General features: G+C 36.3%; 1 protein-coding gene across 6 annotated transcripts in view; it reads left to right on the top strand.

The window, feature by feature from the left end:
* Nucleotides 1–22,495, top strand: part of KLHL20 (kelch like family member 20) — a 71,226-nt gene that overhangs the window by 35,914 nt on the left and 12,817 nt on the right. For all 6 annotated transcript variants that reach the window (XM_070768897.1, XM_070768895.1, XM_019976285.2 and 3 more), the window contains 4 exons: nucleotides 12,420–12,578; nucleotides 13,277–13,371; nucleotides 15,866–15,981; nucleotides 21,834–22,017. In XM_070768897.1, the coding sequence (XP_070624998.1) occupies nucleotides 12,420–12,578; nucleotides 13,277–13,371; nucleotides 15,866–15,981; nucleotides 21,834–22,017 (554 nt within the window). The remainder of the gene's footprint in view (nucleotides 1–12,419; nucleotides 12,579–13,276; nucleotides 13,372–15,865; nucleotides 15,982–21,833; nucleotides 22,018–22,495) is intronic.

Raw genomic sequence — 22,495 nt, forward strand, 5'->3', positions numbered from 1 at the left:
CCCACTGCAGTGTTCTTGCCTGGAGAATCCCAGGGACAGGGGAGCCTGGTGGGCTGCCGTCTATGGGGTCGCACAGAGTCGGACACGACTGAAGCGACTTAGCAGCAGCAGGCAGGATATAACCCAGAAGCCTGATAAATTTGACTGCATAAAAGTTAAATATTATTGTTCATAACAACAGTAACAAGCAAAAAGCACCTTAAACTAAATTAAATAATGCCAACTCTGAAAACCTATTTGGAGCATACATGACAGAAGAAACATGAATTCTTATAAGACTCATACAAATTGAATGAGAAAAACCATTAAAAAAACAACAGAAAAATAGGCAAAGGATATGAATAAGCAATGTATAAAAATATTAAATGTAAAATAAACATGAAAAGATACCATTACACATAACTAAAAAAAATACATTAAAACAATATTTCTTAACCTATCAGATTGGAAAAAATAATTTTTAAATTTTATTTGAAAAAAGAAAAAAATATGAACATAAAAAACTGGAGGAAAAAGGAGAAACTTTCACATACCTTTACTGAGATTCATCACTTGTTAACCTTTTGCCACTTTTTCTTTATCATTTTCTCCTTATTATATGAATATTTTTCTTTCAGCAGTTGAGGGTATGTTGCATACATCATATTCCTTTACTCCTGAACTTTTCAGTGTGTATAATCCCTTATCAGTTGTGTCATCTGCAAATATCTTTCTATTCAGTAGGTTGTTCTTCTGTTTTGTCAGTGGTTTCCTTTGCTGTGTAAAAGCTTTTAAGTGTAATTAGCTCACATGTGTTTATTTTTGCTTTTATTTCCTTTACTTTAGGAGATGGATCCAAAAAAATATTGCTGCAATTATGTCAAAGAGTGTTCTATTGATATTTTCTTCTAGGAGTTTCATAGTATCTGGTCTTATATTTAGGTCTTTAATCCATTTTGAAGGTTTTTTTTCTATTTTTTTCAAAAACAGTCAGTTTAATTCATAGTATTATTCATAGAACTTTTGGTGGGGGGTGTTTATTTTTTTAATTTTTATTGAAATGTAATTGATTTACAATGTTATGTTTTAGATGTACAACAAAGTGATCATTATTATTATTTTTACGTTCTCTTCAATTATAAATTATATGGTATTGAATATAGTGCTTGACAATAGGTCCTTGTTGGTTATCTATTTTATATATAGTGCATGCTTAGTCACTTCAGTCATGTCCAACTCTCTGTGACCCCATGGACCATGGCCCACCAGGCTCCTCTGTCCATGGGATTCTCCAGGCAAGAATACTGGAGTGGGTTGCCATTTCCTTCTCCATTTATATATAATATTATATGCATTTGAATCCCTACCTCTTAATTCATTTTGAGTTTACTTTTGTATATGATGTTAGAGAATGTTCTAATTTCATTCTTTTATGTAGCTGTCCAGTTTTTTCCAGCACAACTTGTTAAAGAGACTGTCTTTTCGCCATTGTATATTCTTGCCTCCTTCAGTTTCAAATCAGTTCAGTTGCTCAGTTGGGTCTGACTCTTTGCGACCCCATGAACCACAGCACGCCAGGCCTCCCTGTCCATCATCAACTCCTGGAGTTTACCCAAACCCATGTCCACTGAGTCAGTGATGCCATCCAGCCATCTCATCCTCTGTCGTCCCCTTCTCCTCCTGCCCTCAATATTGCCCAGCATCAGGGTCTTTTCAAATGAGTCAGCTCTCTGCATCAGGTGGCCAAAGTATTGGAGTTTCAGCTTAAACATCAGTCCTTCCAATGAACACCCACGACTGATCTCCTTTAGGATGGACTGATTGGATCTCCTTGCAGTCCAAGGGACTCTTAAGAGTCTTCTCCAACACCACAGTTCAAAAGCATCAATTCTTCTGCACTCAGCTTTCTTTATAGTCCAACTCTTACATCTGTACATGACTACTGGGAAAACCATAGCCTTGACTAGATGGACCTTTGTTGGCAAAGTAATGTCTCTGCTTTTTAATATGCTGTCTAGGTTGGTCATGACTTTCCTTCCAAGGAGTAAGCATCTTTTAATTTCATGGCTGCAGTCACCATCTGCAGTGATTTTGGAGCCCCCAAAAATAAAGTCAGCCACTGTTTCTGCTGTTTCCCCATCTATTTGCCATGAAGTGATGGGACCAGATGCCATGATCTTAGTTTTCTGAATGTTGAGCTTTAAGCCAGCTTTTTCACCCTCCTCTTTCACTTTCATCAAGAGGCTTTTTAGTTCCTCTACACTTTCTGCCATAAGGGTGGTGTCATCTGCATATCTGAGGTTATTGATATTTCTCCTGGCAATCTTGATTCCAGCTTGTGCTTCATCCAGCCCAGCGTTTCTCATGATGTACTCTGCATATAAGTTAAATAAGCAGGGTGACAATATACAGCCTTGACGTACTCCTTTTCCTATTTGGAACCAGTCTGTTGTTCCATGTCCAGTTCTAACTGTTGCTTCCTGACCTGCATACAGATTTCTCAAGAGGCAGGTCAGGTGGTCTGGTATTCCCATCTCTTTATGAATTTTCTATAATTTATTGTGATCCACCCAGTCAAAGGCTTTGTCATAGTCAATAAAGCAGAAATAGATATTTTTCTGGAACTCTCTTGCTTTTTCAGTGATCCAGTGGATGTTGGCAATTTGATCTCTGGTTCCTCTGCCTTTTCTAAAACCAGCTTGAAAATCTGGAAGTTCATGGTTCATGTATTGCTGAAGCCAGGCTTGGAGAATTTTGAGCATTACTTTACTAGCATGTGAGATGAGTGCAATTGTGCGGTAGTTTGAGCATTCTTTGGCATTGCCTTTCTTTGGGATTGGAATGAAAACTGACCTTTCCCAGTCCTATGGCCACTGCTGAGTTTTCCAAATTTGCTGACATAGTGAGTACAGCACTTTCACAACATCCTCTTTTAGGATTTGAAATAGCTCAACTGGAATTCCATCACCTCCACTAGCTTTGTAGTGATGATTCCTCAAGCCCTCTTGACTTCCCATTCCAAGATGTCTGGCTTTAGGTGAGTGATCACACCATCCTGATTATCTGGGTTGTGAAGCTCTTTTTTGTACAGTTCTTCTGTGTACTCTTGCCACCTCTTCTTAATATCTTCTGCTTCTGTTAGGTCCATACCATTTCTGTCCTTTATTGAGCCCATCTTTGCATGAAATGTTCCCTCGGTATCTGTAATTTTCTTGCCTCCTTAGTTACAGCTTCAGTACAGTTCAGTTGCTCAGTTGTGTCCGACTCTTTGCGACCCCATGAATCGCAGCACACCAGGCCTCCCTGTCCATCACCAACTCCTGGAGTTCACTGAGACAACGTCCATCGAGTCAGTGATGCCATCCAGCCATCTCATCCTCTGTCATCCCCTTCTCCTCCTGCCCCCAATCCCTCCCAGCATCAGAATCTTTTCCAATGAGTCAACTCTTCACATGAGGTGGCCAAATTACTGGAGTTTCAGCTTCAGCATCATTCCTTCCAAAGAAATCCCAGGGCTGATCTCCTTCAGAATGGACTGGTTGGATCTTCTAGTAGTCCAAGGGACTCTCAAGAGTCTTCTCCAACACCACAGTTCAAAAGCATCAATTCCTCAGCCCTCAGTGTTCTTTACAGTCCAACTCTCACATCCATACATGACTACTGGAAAAACCATAATTGAACATAAATGTGTGGGTGTGTTTCTGGGCTTTCTGTCCTGTTCCATTGACCTATTTGTCTGTTTTGTGCCAGTGCCATACTGTATTGATTGGGCTTCCCAGGTGGCTCAGTGGTAAAGAATCGTCCTGCTGACAGAGAAGATATGGGTTCAATCCTGGATCAGGAACATACCCTGGAGAAGGAAATGACAACCTTCTCCAGTTTCTTGCCTGGTGAATCCCATGGACAGAGAAGTCTGACTTGCTATAGTGCATTGGGTCACAAAGAGTTGGACATGACTGAGCAACTGAGCATACACACAGCACACACACACCACACTGTTTCGATTACTGTAGCTCTGTAGTATAATTTGAAGTCAGGAAGCATGATTCCTCCGGCTCTGTTCTTTCTCCAGATTGTTTTGGCTCTTTGAGGTCTTTTATGTTTCCATACAAAATTTTAAATATTTGTTCTAGTTCTGTGAAAAATGCCATTGGTCATTTGATAGGAATTGCATTGAATCTATAGATTGCCTTGGGGAGTAGAGTCATTTTAACAATGTTGATTCTTCCCATCCAAGAACACAATATATCTTTCAATCTATTTATTTTGTCTTCAGTTTCTTTCATCAGTATCTTATAGTTTTAAGAGCACAGGTCTTTTACTTCTCAGGCAAACTTATTCCTAGGTATTTTATTCTTTTTGATGTGATGATAAGTGAGACTGTTTCCTTAATTTCTCCTTCTGATACTTGACTGTTAGTTTATAGAAATGCAACAGATTTCTGTGTATTAATTTTGTATCCTGGAACTTTACTGAATTTATTGGTGAGCTCTAGCAGTTTTCTGAAGGCCTCATTAAGATTTTCTATGTATAGTATGTCATGTGCAAACAATGACAGTTTTATGTCTTACTTTCCAATTTGGATTCCTTTTATTTTTCTTCTCTGGTTGCTGTGGCAAGGACTTCCAAAACTATGTTGAATAACAGTGGTGAGACTGGTAATGCTTGTCTTATTCTTGATCTTACAGGAAATGCTTTCAGTTTTTCACCATTGGAGATGATGTTAGCTATGGGTTTCTCATTTATACAGTTTGTATTATATCAAAGTATATTCTCTCTATGCCTACCTTTGGGAGAATTTTTATAATAAATGGACATTGAATTTTATCAGAAGCTTTTCCTGCATCTACTGAGATGATCATATAGTTTTTGTTCTTCAGCTTGTTAATATAGTGTATCACATTGATTGATTTGCAGATATTTGAAAATTCTTGCATCCCGAGGATAAATATCGCTTGATCATGGTAGATGATCCTTCTAATGTATTGTTGGATTCAGTTTGCCAGTATTACTTTGTTGAGGATTTTTGCATCTTTATTCATTGGTGATAGTGACATGTACTTTTCTTTTTTGTGTGTGATATCTTTGTCTGGTTTCATGTCATAGTGATGATGGCTTCATAGAAGATTGCAGAAGTGCTCCTTCCTCTGCACTTTTTGGGAATAGTATAGGTATTAAGTTATCTTTAAATATTTGGTAGTATGTTTGAAGCTATCTGGTCCTAGACTTTTGTTTGTTGGGAATTTTTTAATTACTGATTCAATTTCAGTACTGGTAATTGGTCTGTTCATATTTTCTGTTTCTTCCTGGTTCAGTCTTGGGAAACTGTACCTTTCTAAGAAATTGTTCATTTCTTCTAGGTTGTACCTTTTATTGGCATAGAGCTGTTCATTACAGTCTCTGTCCTTTGTATTTCTGTGATGTTAGTTTTAACTTCTTCTTTTTCATTTCTGATTTTATTGATTTGGGCCCTTTCCCTGTTTTTTTTAATTGAAATGTAGTTCATATACAATTTTATGTTATTTTATGGTGTATAACAAAGTGATTCAGTTTATGTAGATAAAATATATGATATAGCATATAAGTTTATATACATATATATGAGAGACAGTTTTATATATCTACATATTTGGTTATTTTAAAGATTCTCTTTCATTTTGGTTATTAAAAAATTCTGAATATAGTTCCCTGTGCTATACTATAGGACCTTATTGTTTGTTGTTTATCTATTTTATATATAGTAGGATATATCTGTTAATCCTAAACTCCTAATTTATCCTTCTCTTGGCCTTTCCACTTTAGCTAACCATAAATTTGCTTTCTATGTCTGTGAGGTGAGTCTGTTTCTGTTTGGTAAATTAGTTCGTTTGTATCCTTTTTTTAGATTCCACATGTAAGTGGTATCGTATATTTATCTGTCTGACTTGTTTAGCTGAGTGTGATAATCTCTAGGTCCACCCATGTTGCTGCAAGTGGTATTATTTCATTTTTTATGGGTGGGTAATATTCCATTGTCTTTGTGTATACACACACACACACCACATCTTCTTTGTCCATTCATCTGTTGATGGATCCTTAGGTTGCTTCCATGTCTTGGTTATTGTAAATAGTGTTGCTGTGAACCCTGTGCTGCCTGTATCTTTCTGAATTAAAGTTTTCATCTTTTCTGGATATATGCCAAGAACTGGGATTGCTTGATCATGTGATAGCTCTATCTTTAGTTTTTTAAGGAACCTCCATACTCTCCATGGTGGCCACATCAATTTACATACTCACCAACAGTGTAGGCTGCTGCTGCTGCTGCTGCTAAGTCACTTCAGTCGTGTCCAACTCTGTGCAACCCCATAGATGGCAGCCCACCAGGCTGCTCTGTCCCTGGGATTCTCCAGGCAAGAACACTGGAATGGGTTGCCGTTTCCTTCTCCAGTGCACAAAAGTGAAAAGTGAAAGGGAAGTTGCTCAGTCACATCCGACCCTTAGCGATCCCATGGACTACAGCCTACCAGGTTCCTCTGTCCATGGGATTCTCCAGGCAAGAGTACTGGAGTGGGTTGCCATTGCCTTCTCCAAACAGTGTAGGAGGATTCCTTTTTCTCCACACTCTCTCCAGCATTTATTATTTGTAGAACTTTTGATGATGTCTGTTCTGACCATTGTGAGGTGATATCCCATTGTAGTTTTGGTTTGTATTTCTCTAATAATTAACAGTGTAGAATATCTTTTCTTATACCTGTTGGCCATCTGTATGTCTTCTCTGAAGAAATGTCTATTTAGATCTTCTGCCCATTTTTTGATGTGATTGCTTGTTTTTTTACTATATTGACCTATATGAGCCATTTTTGTATTTTGGAAATTAAGCCCTTGCCAACTGCATCATTTGCAAATATATTCTCCCATTCTGTAGACTGTCTTTCTGTTTTGTTTATGGTTTTCTTTGCTGTGGAAAAGTTTATAACTTTAATAGGTTCTACTTGTTTATTTTTGCTTTTGCCTTAGTAGACTGACCTAAGGCACCTGTGGTGCCTTGTTGATTTTCTGTGTAGACGATCTGTCCATTGATGTCAGTGGGATGTTAAAGTCTCCTATTATTGTATTCCTTGCAGTTTCTCCCTTTATGTCTGTTAGTATTACTTTTATGTATTTAGGAGCTCCTATATTGTGGGCTTATATTTTAGTAAGTATAATATCCTTTTCTTATATTGATCTTTTTATCAATGTCTTTTTATGATGTCTTTATCTTTCTCTGTGGTCTTTGTTTTAAAGTCTATCTTGTCTGATATGAGTACTGCTACCCCTGCTTTCTTATCATTTCCACTTGCCTGAAGAATCTTTTTTCTATCCCCTCACTTTCATTCTGTGTGTATCTTTCTTTCTAAAGTGCATCATTTGTAGGCAGCATATTTTAGGCTTTTGTTTTATTATCCAGTCTGCCACTCTGTGTCATTTGACTGGAGCATTTAGTCCATTGACATTTGAGGTAATTATTGATATATATTTATTTATGTCCATTTTAAACCTTATTTTCCAGTTGATTTTGTATTTCTTTATTCTTTTCTTTTTATTTTTCCTTTTGTGTTTGATGGTTTTCTTTTGTATTATGCTTGAGTTCTCTTTTTGCTTTTTGTAAGTCTATTGTATGTTTTTGATTTGTGGTTACCTTGGTTTTCAAGTATGTTAACCCATTACTGTATCTACTTTAAACTGGTAATTATATAATCTCAAACACATTCTAAAAATTTTTACATTTTCTTACTTTCTTCACATATATTTTATCATTTCGATGTCCTATTTTACATATTCATGTTAATCCTTTTGCTGTTGTATTTATAATCAATTTCATAAATTTTTTTACTTAAAAAGAAACCTCTGTACTGGTTTATTTAAGTGATCTACAATCCCTTTATATATTTGTTTTTCCTATTATGATTTTCTCTTTCCTATAGATTCTCTTTTTTAAAGATATATTTGTTTTATTTTTGACTGTGCTGGGTCTTCGTTGCTGCACATGGGCTTTCTCTAGTTGTAATAGACGGGGGCTACTCTTCATTGCAGTGCTTGGGCTTCTCATTGTAGTGGCATCTCTTATTGCAGAGCCATGGGCTCTGGGCATGTGGGTTTCAGTAATTGCTGCTCATGGGCTCAGCAGTTGCAGCTGCTGGGTTCTAGAGTATGGGCTCAGTAGTTGTGATACACAGACATAGTTGCCCTGTGGCATGTGGGATCTTCTGGACCAGGGACTGAACCCGTGTCCCCTGCACTGGCAGGCAAATTCCCCACCAATGGACCACCAGGGAAGTCCTTAATTTTTTTAGTATATAGGAAGGTTTGTATTTTTGTTCTGATGGTAACCTTTGTAAACTAGAAAAAGAAGAGCAAATTAAACCCAAAATAGAAGGTGCAAAGATTAAAAGAGCAAAAATCAATGTTACTTTGAAAAAAACTGATGAACCTCTAGCTGTACTTATCAAGAAAAAAAGGAAAGAAGATACAGATTACCAGTATCAGAAATAAAAAAGAAGACAGCACTATAAATCCCTCAGACATTAAAAAGGATAAAACAGAATATCATGAGCAATATTTTGCTAAGTTCAACAACTGAGATGAAATTGACAAATTTTTTGAAAAACACAAATTACAAAAACTTAAGAAAGAAAACCAGAATAACTCTGTATCTATGAAAGAAATTAAATTAATAATTTTAAAACCTTCCCACAAAAAAGCAATCCCAGATGGTGAATTCTGTCAAACATGTCAGAAAGAAATAATGTAACCCTATATAAAATCTTCCAGAAAAACGTGCAGGAGGTTGCCAGATAAGGTCAAACTTACCCTAATGTGCAAACCACAAACTCTAGAGGAAAACTGCAGATCAGTACCTCTCATGAATTTATATGGGAGAATCCTTAATATAATATTGATTCCAACAAAATATAAAAGAGGAATAACCATGACTAAATGGAGTTTATACTTCATTAAAATTAATTGCATCAGTATTTTATAGTCAAACTTAATTTTTCATTCAGAGTAAACTTCCTACAACTTCTTTAACAGATTTAACTGTGTTCCACTATTTTTAAAAACCAGATCCATTCTGCAAAAAATAAAGATTTGCCATCATTGAGGATTTCCAAAATAATTTGCCAAAGTCATTGGACCCCAGATTAAGAAATCCCTGCTTTAGAATCTTTGGGGATGATGGTAATGTTCTATATCTTGATTGTGGTAATGGTTATATGCGTGCATACATTTATCAAAATTTATTGAACTGTATGTTTTAAATAAAGCTGATTTTTAAAAATTTCTTGCTTTAAACATAGCTTGAGTTTTAGTTCTAAGATAGTTACAAATATCTGAAGAATATTCTTAATAGTACAGAAGGTTTTAGAATCCCTTGCAGTTCTAACCCTGCCTCCAAAGTGAACCTGATATAATGAAATTCCAGTGAAGAAAACCTTACTTTGTTCATGGACTAGAATGGTTCTGTGTAGATGCAAAATAAGTCACCACTTAGAGCTTACCACTTGTGATTCATTCAAATTATTTTCAGACTTAAATCTCTATTTAATTTCCTTCTATTTTCTTACGCCTAACTTCATCCTGGAGGAGGAAATGGCCACCTACTCCAGTATTCTTGCCTTGGAAATCCCATGGGCAGAGGAGTCTGGTGGGCTACAGTCCATGGGGTCACAAAGAGTCAGACATGACTTAGCAACTAAACAACAACAAATTTAATTCATACAGTGTTATGCTTGCTCATAAACATATTTTTTTTCTTTGAATTCAATGTCACTGAGTTCACCATTCATTTCTGTTACAACTCTAGAATATTTTCCTTATTCATTCTTGTTTTCAGCTTTATTAATTCTTCAAATTGCATCTACATTTATCTGAAGAAACTAAAAGTAAGCTTTTACCATAATAGTGTGGGACTTAAAATTTCCTGCAAACTCTTATTTAAAAAGCAGTTATTTGGGGGCTTCCGTGGTGGCCCACTGGTTATGACTTCACCTTACAATGTAGGGGATGCAGGTTCGATCCTACATGGGTCAAAGAGCTAAAACCCCACATGTCTCAGCCCCCAAAAAACGAAACATAAAACAGAAGCAATATTGTAACAAATTCAGTAAAGACTTTTAAATGATCCACATTAAAAAAAAAACTTCAAAAATAAATAAAAAGCGGGTATTTTAAAGCAGTATTTTCTTAACCTGGTTGTTTGGTTCGAGAATAGAATTTAGTGCTGCTGCTGCTGCTGCTAAGTCACTTCAGTCATTGCCCTAATGGTAGATCATTAATATCTTTGTTCATCAAAAGTATTCTTTTTACTCTTATTTTTGTACCAAAAAATATTTTCTCACACAGATGTTTTTGTCTTCTTGTCCTCTAAGGTTTCCATTAAGTGACTCATTAATATCAGAGTGGTTTATTCATAAACTTTAAACTTGGTGATCCTTGATATTTATATAATATTTGTTTTATAATCACTAAATTGGGGGAAATTTTTATACTCTGACAAGATCCTAAAAGAATGTTAAGGAATTTCACAAAGATATATGATATGACTTGTCTTTAGTAAAGAAATCAGACTGAAGAAAAACTAAGAAGAAACATACAACCTTGCTAAAGTTTTGCATGCTGAAGGTCAGCAGACTTCATCTGGAACTAGGCCTCAAATCTGGCCCTTAACTTTACACCCCCCAACATAAGTCTGCCAGACAAAATACAGGGTGCCCAGTTGAATTTATTCCAGATGAACAAGTAGTTTTTAGTATAATCATGCCATATATTATTTGCTAAATCCAACAATACTGCTACAGAGGATACAGCACAGGCATTCTAACTACTAAGTGACCTGGCCAAGCAACTTCATGTAAAATTTAAAGGTTTCCAATTTCATTTCCTGAGCCCCAGAGGGTTTCTCACTCAGATGATATGAAGACTTGTGCCATAAAAATTGAAGTGCTCTTTAGTATTTTCTACTATAAATACAGCTGACTTTTTATGGCCCTTAATTGTTTTGAGATTTGTATTTTTTTCTGATGTCCTTGGGAAAATATTCTTAACCAAGTAATCAACTTGTTATGGCTTATCTCAAATCCTGCTAAATATTCTGATTTTTTTCATGAGCATGTAAATAGCCCTGTCCTGAGAGAATATAGCATACGCATCAGAGGTTGCATGGTGGGAATTCAAGCTCTTAAACTATATCCTTCCTACACTAATAGACATCCCAGGCAGAACAATGTTCTGAATGAGACAGAAGCCCCATGAAGTGTAGCAGTGACTGTTTGCATTGCACCCTGTCCCTTTTACTCTACATACAATCTTGACAAGATTTACAAGATTGGGGGATTTGTGGCTGAACTGCACAGATAACATCCTTGTTGCCATTTCACCTGCATTCTGACAATTCTTCAAATCTTGGATACAGATAAATTATATGTGTTTATAGTTTCATATATACATATGAGAACATGAATATATCTGAGTGGTGCGGTCCTCAGAGGGGTTTTCTTGGGTCTAATGGCTTATATCGTTATGTTATTCTTGCTTATAGAAATGCTGACACCCTCCTTCTTTTTTCAAACTGGCCCCTTGGTGTTTCTGTCCTAGACATTGCCCTTTCAGCAACTAACCTTCCTCTGAAAGTTTTTCCTGATTTTTTTATATGCCTCTTAATTTCTGGAGTTATAATTTGGTATAGTTTATATTTTGAATATAAATTTTCATCTTGATACTTCATACTGAGGGAAAAAAGCATCATTTTTTTCTTAAATTGTCTAAATCACAAATTACTATTTTTCCTAAATTTTAATTGTGCCATCTGAATTCTCCTATGTTCCCTTTTTAAAAAATTAATAAGCTTTATTTTTAGAGTAGTTTTAGGGTCACAGGAAAATTGAGCAGAAAGTAGTTCCCATATACTCTGTCTCCACACACGCATGTTGTTCAGTCGCTAAGCATGTCCAACTCTTTGTGCCCCTATGGACTGCAGCACACCAGGCTTTCCTGTCCTTCACTATCTCCTGGAGTTTGCTCAAATTCATGTCCATTTAGTAAGTGACACACATGACCTCTCCCAATAGCAACATCCTGCACCAGAGAAATATGTTTGTTACAACTAATGAACCTGCATTGACATGCTAGCATCCAAAGTCCATGACTTACATTATGGCTCACTCTTGGTATTGTACATTCTATGAGTTTTGACATGTGTCCACCACTGTAGTATCATACAGGATAGTCTCATTGTTCTAAAAACCTTCTGTGCTCTACCTATCTTTTTTTCTTTTTAAACTTTTCTTATCCTCTGGTACTATATTGAACTTCAGCTCCATTGTGAAATAAAGCTTTGCCCTACAACCCTGAAGGAAAATATTGAAACAGTCAAATCTGATCACAGGGTGTTTTCCCTTTTATTCTTACCTAACTTCAAACAGGTGATGGAAAGTGAAGAGTTCATGTTGCTTCCAGCCAATCAACTCATTGATATAATATCTAGTGATGAACTAAATGTTCGCAGTGAAGAACAGGTGTTCAATGCAGTGATGGCCTGGGTTAAATACAGCATTCAAGAAAGACGTCCTCAGTTACCCCAGGTACGCAGGGAAATGCTTCTTTAAGTAACTGTTTTGTACTGGATAAAATAATACATATTTGATTTGCAAAAAACAGTTATCACTGTCATTCATATTAGACTGTAAGAAAGACCATCTCTTTCCAAATAACCAAGGAGATTAAGTGTTAAGCATTTTAAGTGTTTATCATTATGAACTTTTTGCTCCATTGCTTCCTCTGTTTTGCATCAACTCTAGGTTTGGGCTATAGCATACATCAGAACCTAAATGGTACATAATGAACAAAAGAAGACAAGGATGGCTGTTATCATGTCTCCCTTCTCTATGATTTGGAAACCCCACCACAGTTTGAAGAGTAAAGGAATGATATGGGTCATAAGTGGTCACTAAATGACATGTTTGATGTTCTTGTTATTATGATTACAGTCCTTAGCAATTTGATAGTATATTCTTCTAGATTGTTATTAGAAGAGCTTATACTGCTGAAAGCATAAAGAAGCATGCTAAAGTGATACTGACTGTTCTAATTACTGAACTGGTGGTTGGAATAAATTTAGTTTTGTATTTATGCCTTCCACCCTCATTATTTATTAGATCAATTAATTAATCCAATTAGATCACAAAACAATTGGAAACACAATCGGGGAGCATGAGTTACATATTTTCTTAAACACCTTACAGATGGCGTCTGTGCTCTAATAGTGTTTATTACCTCATAGGTGCTGCAGCACGTGCGGTTGCCTTTGCTTAGTCCCAAGTTCCTGGTGGGCACTGTAGGCTCTGATCCCCTCATCAAAAGTGACGAAGAATGCAGGTATGAATGGTCCTGGATGGGAAAAATCGACAACTAAACATTCTTGTTCTCTCCTAATTTCCTTATTTGTATTGCTTCCTAAATATTATATTTTTTAGTGGTGTAATCAAGGCAGTATTTAACTGATTTTTCTTCTGGGCCAGAGTCAAGAGGAGATGGAAGAAGAGAAGACTGAATTTCCAGTATTCCATTCCATTAGTTTGTTTTTTTTTTAATGCGTGGTATTTATTCATGTAGAAGTGGCAATAAAGAGGTAGATTTCTAAGATTTCATGCAAGCTTGAGTTTGAAGAGACAATTCTCTGCTAGTATATCTTTTCTTGAGATAAGTTAAATAATGTTGTTGACTCCATCATAAAAGTGTGCAGAAGCACTTTTTCATTCCATCACATATGCCTTGTTAGGAATAGGACCAGCCTTGCTTTCTGAGTTTGTAGACAGAGTTAAAGGTCTGCTACACCCTTAAAGCAGCTGTGGAAAGATTTCCACTAGAGTTTGATGGCACAGTTTCATAAATTTTTTTTGATTGAAAGAAATTCTAAATGTTTTTACAAGACAAAACATTTATTTTATTGGTCTGTCTCTGAACTACAGTATATATAAAATTTAATAAACTACTTTTCCATTTGACAGATTTTATGGTTTATTTTCAAATATGAAACCTCATGGTGTTTTTAACCATTTCTTCCCAGAAACAGTGAGTCAGAACTCTCTTTAAAGTACACAAACCTTTGGATCTCCCTTAGTGACTAAAGAAACTTGTTCCAGAATCAGGGATCTCTAAAGCAGAGATAGAACATAATAGATTCATTTGCATTTCTTCAATAATTTGAAGCCTGTTCCCTTACTAGGAGGTGTTAGAGAGGGTTTTTATATGTTTACCTTTTAAACTTAAAGACAAATGGTAATTAATTCCCCTGAATACTCACAAAGTTACTTTTAAAAGAAGCCTGTTCCTACTTAGAGAAGGAACTTAACAGTTGTTGGGGGTGGAAGGAGGGGAAGAGATGGAGGTTTGGAATGGACATGTATACCCTGCTATATTTAAAATGGATAACCAACAGGACCTACTGTATAGCTGAGTCCCTTTGCTGTTCACCTGAAATTATCACCACATTGTTAACTGGCTACACCCCAATACAAAATAAAAAGTTTTAAAAAAGGAAGCAGCCTGTTCCTTTTATCATGACCTTATTATTTACTAGCTGTGTGACCTTATTCAAGTTACTTGAACCTCTTTCTGGTACAGTTCCTTTATTTATAAAACAGTACCTATTCCATAGGGCTGTCATGGAGAATAAATGAGTTAATATGTATTAAGCCCCTGTTATTCTTGTTACTATTGATTTTGTGTTTGCCCCTAAGTATTAGCTCTATAATATTCTTTCTAGGAACGCTTGAACAACTTAATTAAAAACCAGCAAGAAGGAGATCACAGTCTTTTGTATTTAGCTGAGGAAGCTAGAATAAGTTCTTGGTCATCAGGTTGGGATTTTGAGGGGGTTTGTTTTTATTTTTAGCATAAATTCGTAAGAGGCCTTAGCAAAATCATATACTGGATGTACATTATTGGGTCACGCCTGGCACTGGTCCAGCAGAAATAAATTACTTGTAATATAAATAGAGAAATGGAAATATAGTGTAATTTAGGAAGCACTTTCAGAGTTGAGAAAGAACAGAGTAACAAATTGAATTTGTATAGTCAGATACTGAATCACTCAAAGGACTCAAGTGAAGTAAGTACATAAATAGTTTAAGTTAGGATACTTTATTTAGCAAGTGTAATTACTAGGTTCTTCTCATAAAGTACCTTCATAGAAAAAGACAAAACTGTTCATCCTCAGTAGATTTATTGAGAGTGAACTATTCATACAGTCCCAAATAGAAAATTAATATTAAATGATAGTAGGGTATTTCTTTTTAGCAATCCAAATTTTGACCTAGTTTTATTACTTAAATTAATCTAGCAAATACCTAGTGTTGTGGCTGATGTGCTCCTTTGCCAGTATCCTGCGAAAGCTAAGCAAATTCACTAGAAGGCAGTAACTATGCAGACTGGTAATTAAGGTGTAATTTTTAGTTTCCCATAAGTCATTGTTAGTCTCAAGTATGTTGAGTTTTAGACTAATTTGCAGTAAGAGATGAAGTCATGATGCAAATACCAGTCAATTCACGATTCATAGTGTGACTGGCATCATTGCTGTCATGTTTGTGACCTTTATAATACTGGCTGGAGGGATTTCCCTGACAGTCCAGTGGTTAAGACTCCAAGCTGCCAGTGCAGGGTACACGGATTCAATCTCTGAGATCCCACATGCCATGTGCCCAAAAAAATAAATAACTAGCCTAAATTAATAATAATGCTGGCTGGCATTCATGATTTGGTTTGATTTATGCTGCTCCCCTTTGCCATCTTACATATACCTTAACCATATTGGGATTTGACTAACAATATTATTTAGACATTTGGAATAAAGGCAGAATTTTTTTCACAGAGACTTGGTAGATGAGGCTAAAAACTATCTCCTATTGCCTCAAGAACGACCATTAATGCAAGGACCAAGGACAAGACCACGGAAACCTATTCGATGTGGAGAAGTACTCTTTGCAGGTTTGGATCTTAATATACTGTGGCTAAACTGAATATTTTCCACATGAGAAATTGTCATTTGAGCAGTCCTTTGGACAGTTGTGATATCCACTGTCATAAGAAATACATAATGACTTACCATGGGGACTTCCCTGGCGGTCCAGGGGTTAAGACTCCACACTTACACTGCAGCAGGCACGGGTTCAATCCCTGGTTGGAGAATTAAGCTTCTGCATGCCACACAGTGTGTGGCCAAGAAATAAATTTAAAAAAATTTTTAATGTTAAAAAAAATGTACAGCCCTTTTGAAAACAAAAAATAATTTATGTATCTTGCCTCTTAACTCATGAGCCAACACTGGTACTTTCGAAAGAATGCTGTATTTTTATATAACCTAAAAATGTCATGCAGTGGATGTTTTGTTATAATAAATCATATGCATGAATTTATATTCCAGTGTGCAAGTCACCTCATAAGTACATGGAACTGTCAAAAAACATTATCTTACATCAGACAATTACACTCTTTTGTACCTCTCCTGAGCTAGGCTGAGCCCAAGACATCATGTTGTATCATTCTGCTGCTGCCGTCTGCCCCTGAATATCTGAGAACTTTCAATCTTAGATGTTTTACTTCTATCCACATAAATTCAGCCCCCTTAGTCACTTGAATAACAACTTTCACAATGTTTGGTAAAACATTTTCTCACTAGTTCTGTCTCAGTCCACTCAGACTGCTATAACAGAAAAGCATATACTGGGTGGCTTACAAACAGTAGAAATTTATTTATTTCTTACAGTTCTGGAGGCTGGGAAGTATTTTGGTGTCTGTTGAGGGCCCGCTTCATTCTTCTTCATAGACTCCATCTTTTCATCTTTTGCTATGTCCTCAGGTAGAGAAAGAGGCACAGGATCTCTGTGAAGTCTCTTTTATAGAAGCACTAATTCCATTCATGAGGACAGAGTACGTCCCTAAAGCCTCACCACCTGATACTATCACATTGAGGATTAGATTTCAATATATAAATTTCGGAGGGACACATTCAATCTATAGCAAATTCTTTCTCTTCAATTTTTCTTTTCAAATCCTGATTCATGGAGAAAATGCAACCTATGGTAATCTTTTTATTTATGGTTCCCACATTTCAGAATTCCATTACTCTTAAATATAGGCTTCCTGGGATTCTGTTTGATGTGTGAAGTGTTCTATCACTTTTCATCAGGAAATCCCATAGAATCACTGGGTCATAGTATGCTTTCCCATCAACCTAACCAGTTGCCTATCTTTTCCCCTTCGTTTTTATTTTCTCTTGGCATGTGGAAATATATTTTCCCTTACATTTTTAGAGGAAAAGTTTGACAATTTATGTTTAATTTCTCCTTTTTAAATTTTTTCATCTCCATTTCTTCACATAGAGTATTGCTGCATTTCTTCAAGAAGAAAATGGATGCCAAGTTTTCTTTTTCTCTCTAATCTTCATCAGGCTTTTTTTCCTCTCTTTTGAAAGCATTCCTTCATTCTTGTTTTAGATTTAAAACTCAATTATTAATTTATCATGTACTGAATTCTCCTATACTCCTAGTATCCTAATGCCTTTGTTCATTGTTATTAGCAAATTTATTTCTATTATCATTCTTATTTATTCCTGTGACTTTCATTCCTATATATGCATGCTCAGGTATGTATTCACATACTCATATGGGTTTACACAGATGCTTGCTTACATGCTCACACCTATATACATCTGCCTCTTCACTCCCACATAGCATCTGTAGTTGCTGTCAGTTGGTGAATAAATTATTGCCAGATCTGGTTAAGTTCCCAGGGAAATCTTTATACCATTAGTTTAGCTTTGTTGGTTAAACTAGATAAATTATATTGTTAAAGGTCTTTTATTTATAAAAGCAGTTTGTTGTGCCAGCTCCCTGTACATATAAGAATGCTATAAACATCAGAGTTTCTGTTCCCCAATTGTGAAAGTTGGTTGTCTACTTTTTTTTTAATTAGAAGGATGCAAGATCTAATTATTTGATACCTGTGGTTTATTTTCATGATATCAGGTTGGTTTCAGGAATTCTAGTAGTAGGGCCATCTTTGTGGAGGTATATACATTGTTATCAAGATCTATTAAATATTTTACCTGGCTGTTATAGTACCTGAAGTAGGGATAACAATATACTACTGCTCCATGAGCCTCAGAACATTCTGGCAGAGATTAACAACTAGATTAAGGAAGAGGGGAGGATAATGGAAACTCACGGGGAAGTGGAACAGAAGAGAAACCCTATATGATCAAAAGCTAGAGGCTAAACCAAATAGGTGTATGGGAAGTATATTTCACATCTAGGGTTCTTTCTGGATTGGTGGGAAGGTACCAATCCAGTGGAACTAGACAAGGTACACCTTTGGGGATGCTGAGAGAAAATAATGTAGCTCTATTAAATACAGATTTAAACTTGACTTCACCCTGGTAGGCTACAGTCCATGGGGTCACAGTCAGACATGACTGAGCAACTTAATTTTCTTTCTTTCTTCCTTTCACTTGGATTATTCAACAACCGCCATCTTTATCCTGCTGGTTCCCACCATTTTCTTCCAATGTGACATGACTATAAATTGTCAGGTGCCATGTTTTCAATGTGTAACTATCTTCACTAAAATCTCATTCACCTCTTTTGATTGTATAATGGTGTTAATGAATCACACTTTGCCTTCTTTAGAAGCCATTTAAATTGGATCAATTTCATGATCTCAAACTCTTGCTAGTAATCTCATAATTTCATATTGCTGATTGGGTATCTGATTCCTCCACTATATTGTTATTACTTCAGAGCAAGGACCAGTTCTTATTTATCTTTGTAGTTTCTAGATTGTATAGCAATCTTGTCAGAACAGACACTAAATAAAGATTAATTGCATGCTGTTGATCCTGCTGAACACTAGTGAGAAACTAGCATTGACCCATCATAATGAATAAAAAAGTAAAATTTGGAAAGAATAATGGATTGTTAATGTCACTTTGTAAATGAAAGATTTATTTTTGAGTAACATTTTCTTTTTCTGAACATAGAAGTGAATACACGTGCAATATGGTGGCTCAGCTGCTAAAGAATCTGCCTGCCATGCAGGAGACCTAGGTTCAATCCCTGGATTGGAAAGATCCCCTGGAGAAGGGAATGGCTACCCATTCCAGTATTCTGGCCTGGAGAATACCATGGACTATATAGTCCATGGGGTCACAAAGAGTCAGACATGACTGAGCAACTTTCACTCACTCACACATGCAATATAGAAATTGATTAACAGAAAAATGTAAAGAATAAAAGGTAAAACATCTATCACTTCTTTACACTATCAAGGTTTCCATTTTCATTTGTAGAGAAAAGCCATTAGGTCTTTTCTAATGGCTTTTCTCTACAACTGGTATTGGTTTTCCCTGCTTTCTTAGTCTCTTTATGCCAGATCTGACCTTTATTCTTGAGTCATACTATTACACTGATATTTTAGATCTTGACTCATCTGTCTCTACTTAAAACTTAATCCTTAATTTTCTTTGATTATTATTGCAATTTTGTTTACATTATCTTCGAAATGCAAATTACCAGTTCTCACTTAACTTTGGAAAATTTAGTCTTCCTTTCTTCATCCTGGAAGCCTTAGATCAAATCTATAACCTCAGTAGTTTTTTTTACTTAGAAGCATTTACTCCTATTGATGTCTTCTGGCTTTTCCTCTTGTTTTCCATTAGGTTTCTTGATGCTTCTCAATTCTGTGTTTCTTTCTTTTTATTTTATTTTTTTTTTTAGTGTTCACAGTTCTTTGATCTTTATCACAGATACTTTATGAAAGTTGCCTACTTTAAGGTAACACTTTTTGACCAAATCTGTCTTTGAAGTAATTTTTTTTTTTAGAGTCAGCATCTCACACATATAAAACTATATGTCTCCTTTTCAGCAATATTTTTCCTTAAGTACATCACTTAACACAAATTGATAATTCTCACAGCAGAAACTATGCATACACTTTATCTTGCTAAATACCATGTGCATGTATGTGTACTCAGTCACTCAGTCATGTCCAACTCTGTGCAACCTTATGGATGGTAGCCCATCAGACTCCTCTGTCCTTGGAATTTTCCAGGCAAGAATACTGGAGTGGGTTGCTGTTTCCTCCAACGGATCTTCCATACCCAGGGATCGAATCCCACATGTCCTACATTGGCAGGCGGATTCTTTACCACTGAGCCACGTGGGATGCCCCACGTACAGTGTGCTTGACTTCTAATAATAACTTAGTTCAGTCCCAGTTATTGCAGTCACCTGCTGCTTTGGAAATTATAATTCACATAAAATTGCCATGAGGCAGTGGAATTGAACAGCTCTTTCCTTTTCTTGTTTCCCCGGGTCACAAGAAAGGTATAAATTTGATTTCTTAATGGCCTTTTTTCCCCTTTAGTATCAAAGAACACAGTTTATGAAGTGATATTAACTTCATTTGCAGCCATGAAATCCAATAAAAAGCTGGTTTCAATGGCTTTCATTATAAAATTGTGCCTGAGTTTTAATAATTAGGCTGTTTGATTTGTCTCAGGTGCTTATAACCCTCATATTTGCAGCCAAATCTTATGTTAGAAGTGAAGGTGCTTTCTCTGATACAGAAACTCCAGGCATATATCCCAGAACAGAATTCAAATTGAAGCAAACTGATATATACAAAACTTACTGTGACTTAGTTGAATACTTAGTATTAGCTGAATATCCTAATTTAAATGAAACCATAATAAAATGTATACAACATATTGAGATTTGAAATAAGGAAGTGAGTTTTCAAATCCAGCAGAAGATGGTTAGAGACATTCTCATTTTATTCTGGCTCAGGAAGTTATTGCAGAGAAGGCAATGGTACCCCACTCCAGTACTCTTGCCTGGAAAATCCCATGGACAGAGAGGCCTGGTAGGCTGCAATCCATGGGGTCACTAGGAGTTGGACATGACTGAGCGACTTCACTATATTTTTTCACTTTCAAGCATTGGAGAAGGAAATGGCAACCCACTCCAGTGTTCTTGCCTGGAGAATCCCAGGGACGGGGGAGCCTGGTGGGCTGCCATCTATGGGGTCGCACAGAGTTGGACACGACTGAAGCGACTTAGTAGCAGCAGCAGCAGGAAGTTAGAGACCTCCTTGAAACCATTAGTTTTCAAATGTTTTGAGGTTAAGTTATCTTTAGACCTCACCCTCTATGCTCCAGAATCTAGCTCTTATTTTAGATTGAAATAGAGATGATTTTAAAGAATAACAAATTAAAATTTTCTGCTATAATTAGTTTTCTTTTTTTTTCAGGGAGCGCTCAGAGCTTTACTGAACTCTGTTTGAACCTTTTATTCTGAGTGTTACTTTTGAAAAATGTATTCAAAATGTTTTCTGATCTTAAATGTCATGTTGGATATTGTAGAATTCAATACAGACCAGATAAACAGAAAGCAAATATTTTGAAATATGTCATAAGAATTTCTGTATTATTTTTAGTCACAAGACAGTCTATAAAGAGATCATGAGTATATAAGCCAAAAATCCCTCCCCAGAAAGAATAAGATTATGGTAATCCCAGTGGAATAAGCAAAAATCATAATTTATATTTTAACTTGCTTCTAGAGGCATCTGGCAAGTCCAAGCATTAGCTAGCTAGCTAAAGTCGCTCAGTCGTGTCCGACTCTTTGCGACCCCATGGACTGTAGCCCATCAGGCTCCTCCATCCATGGGATTTTCCAGGCAAGAGTGCTGGAGTGTCCAAGCATTAGGGCTGTTTAATGGTTAGCAGTGAGTGATATGCTTTAGGACAGACATTCTCCTGACCGTTTCTGTTACTTCCCCAGTTGGTGGTTGGTGCAGTGGAGATGCCATTTCTAGTGTTGAACGATATGATCCACAGACTAATGAATGGCGAATGGTAGCTTCAATGAGCAAAAGGCGATGTGGAGTTGGAGTCAGTGTTCTTGATGACCTGTTATATGCAGTAGGAGGCCATGATGGATCCTCTTATCTCAACAGTGTTGAAAGGTAAGGTCAATTTGAATTTTTTTCTCTACTATCCATATTGTTTTGTTTGAGATACTAATTAGAAACTGATGTAACTTGTTGCTTTAGTTTTGTGTCTGTGGCACTAGTTGGCAGCCTAAACCGCTTACTGTAACAAATAAGTCCTTTATAATCTGACCTCCACTTATTTTTCCAGTCTGTCTTCCTCAGCACACCACTATTTCTTAAACACTCTAGTGCAGACCCACCAAATTGCTTGCAGTTCCTGGACATGCTATGTCCTTTTTGCCTATATGTTTGCATGCCATTCTCTTCCCTGGAATCTCTCTTAAAGATTCAAAGGTTACTTATTATATAAAGCCTTGTCTGGCACCATGCAGACTAGTTAATTACTCAGTCCTCTCATCTTTCACAAGTATTTTGAATATACTTGTACATGTGACATTGGCTATAATTGTTAAAATATATTCTCCCATATCTATCACAATGCCTGGCACAC

This window comes from Bos indicus, chromosome 16 (genome assembly GCF_029378745.1).
Source record: "Bos indicus isolate NIAB-ARS_2022 breed Sahiwal x Tharparkar chromosome 16, NIAB-ARS_B.indTharparkar_mat_pri_1.0, whole genome shotgun sequence".
Taxonomy (NCBI): Eukaryota; Metazoa; Chordata; class Mammalia; order Artiodactyla; family Bovidae; genus Bos; species Bos indicus.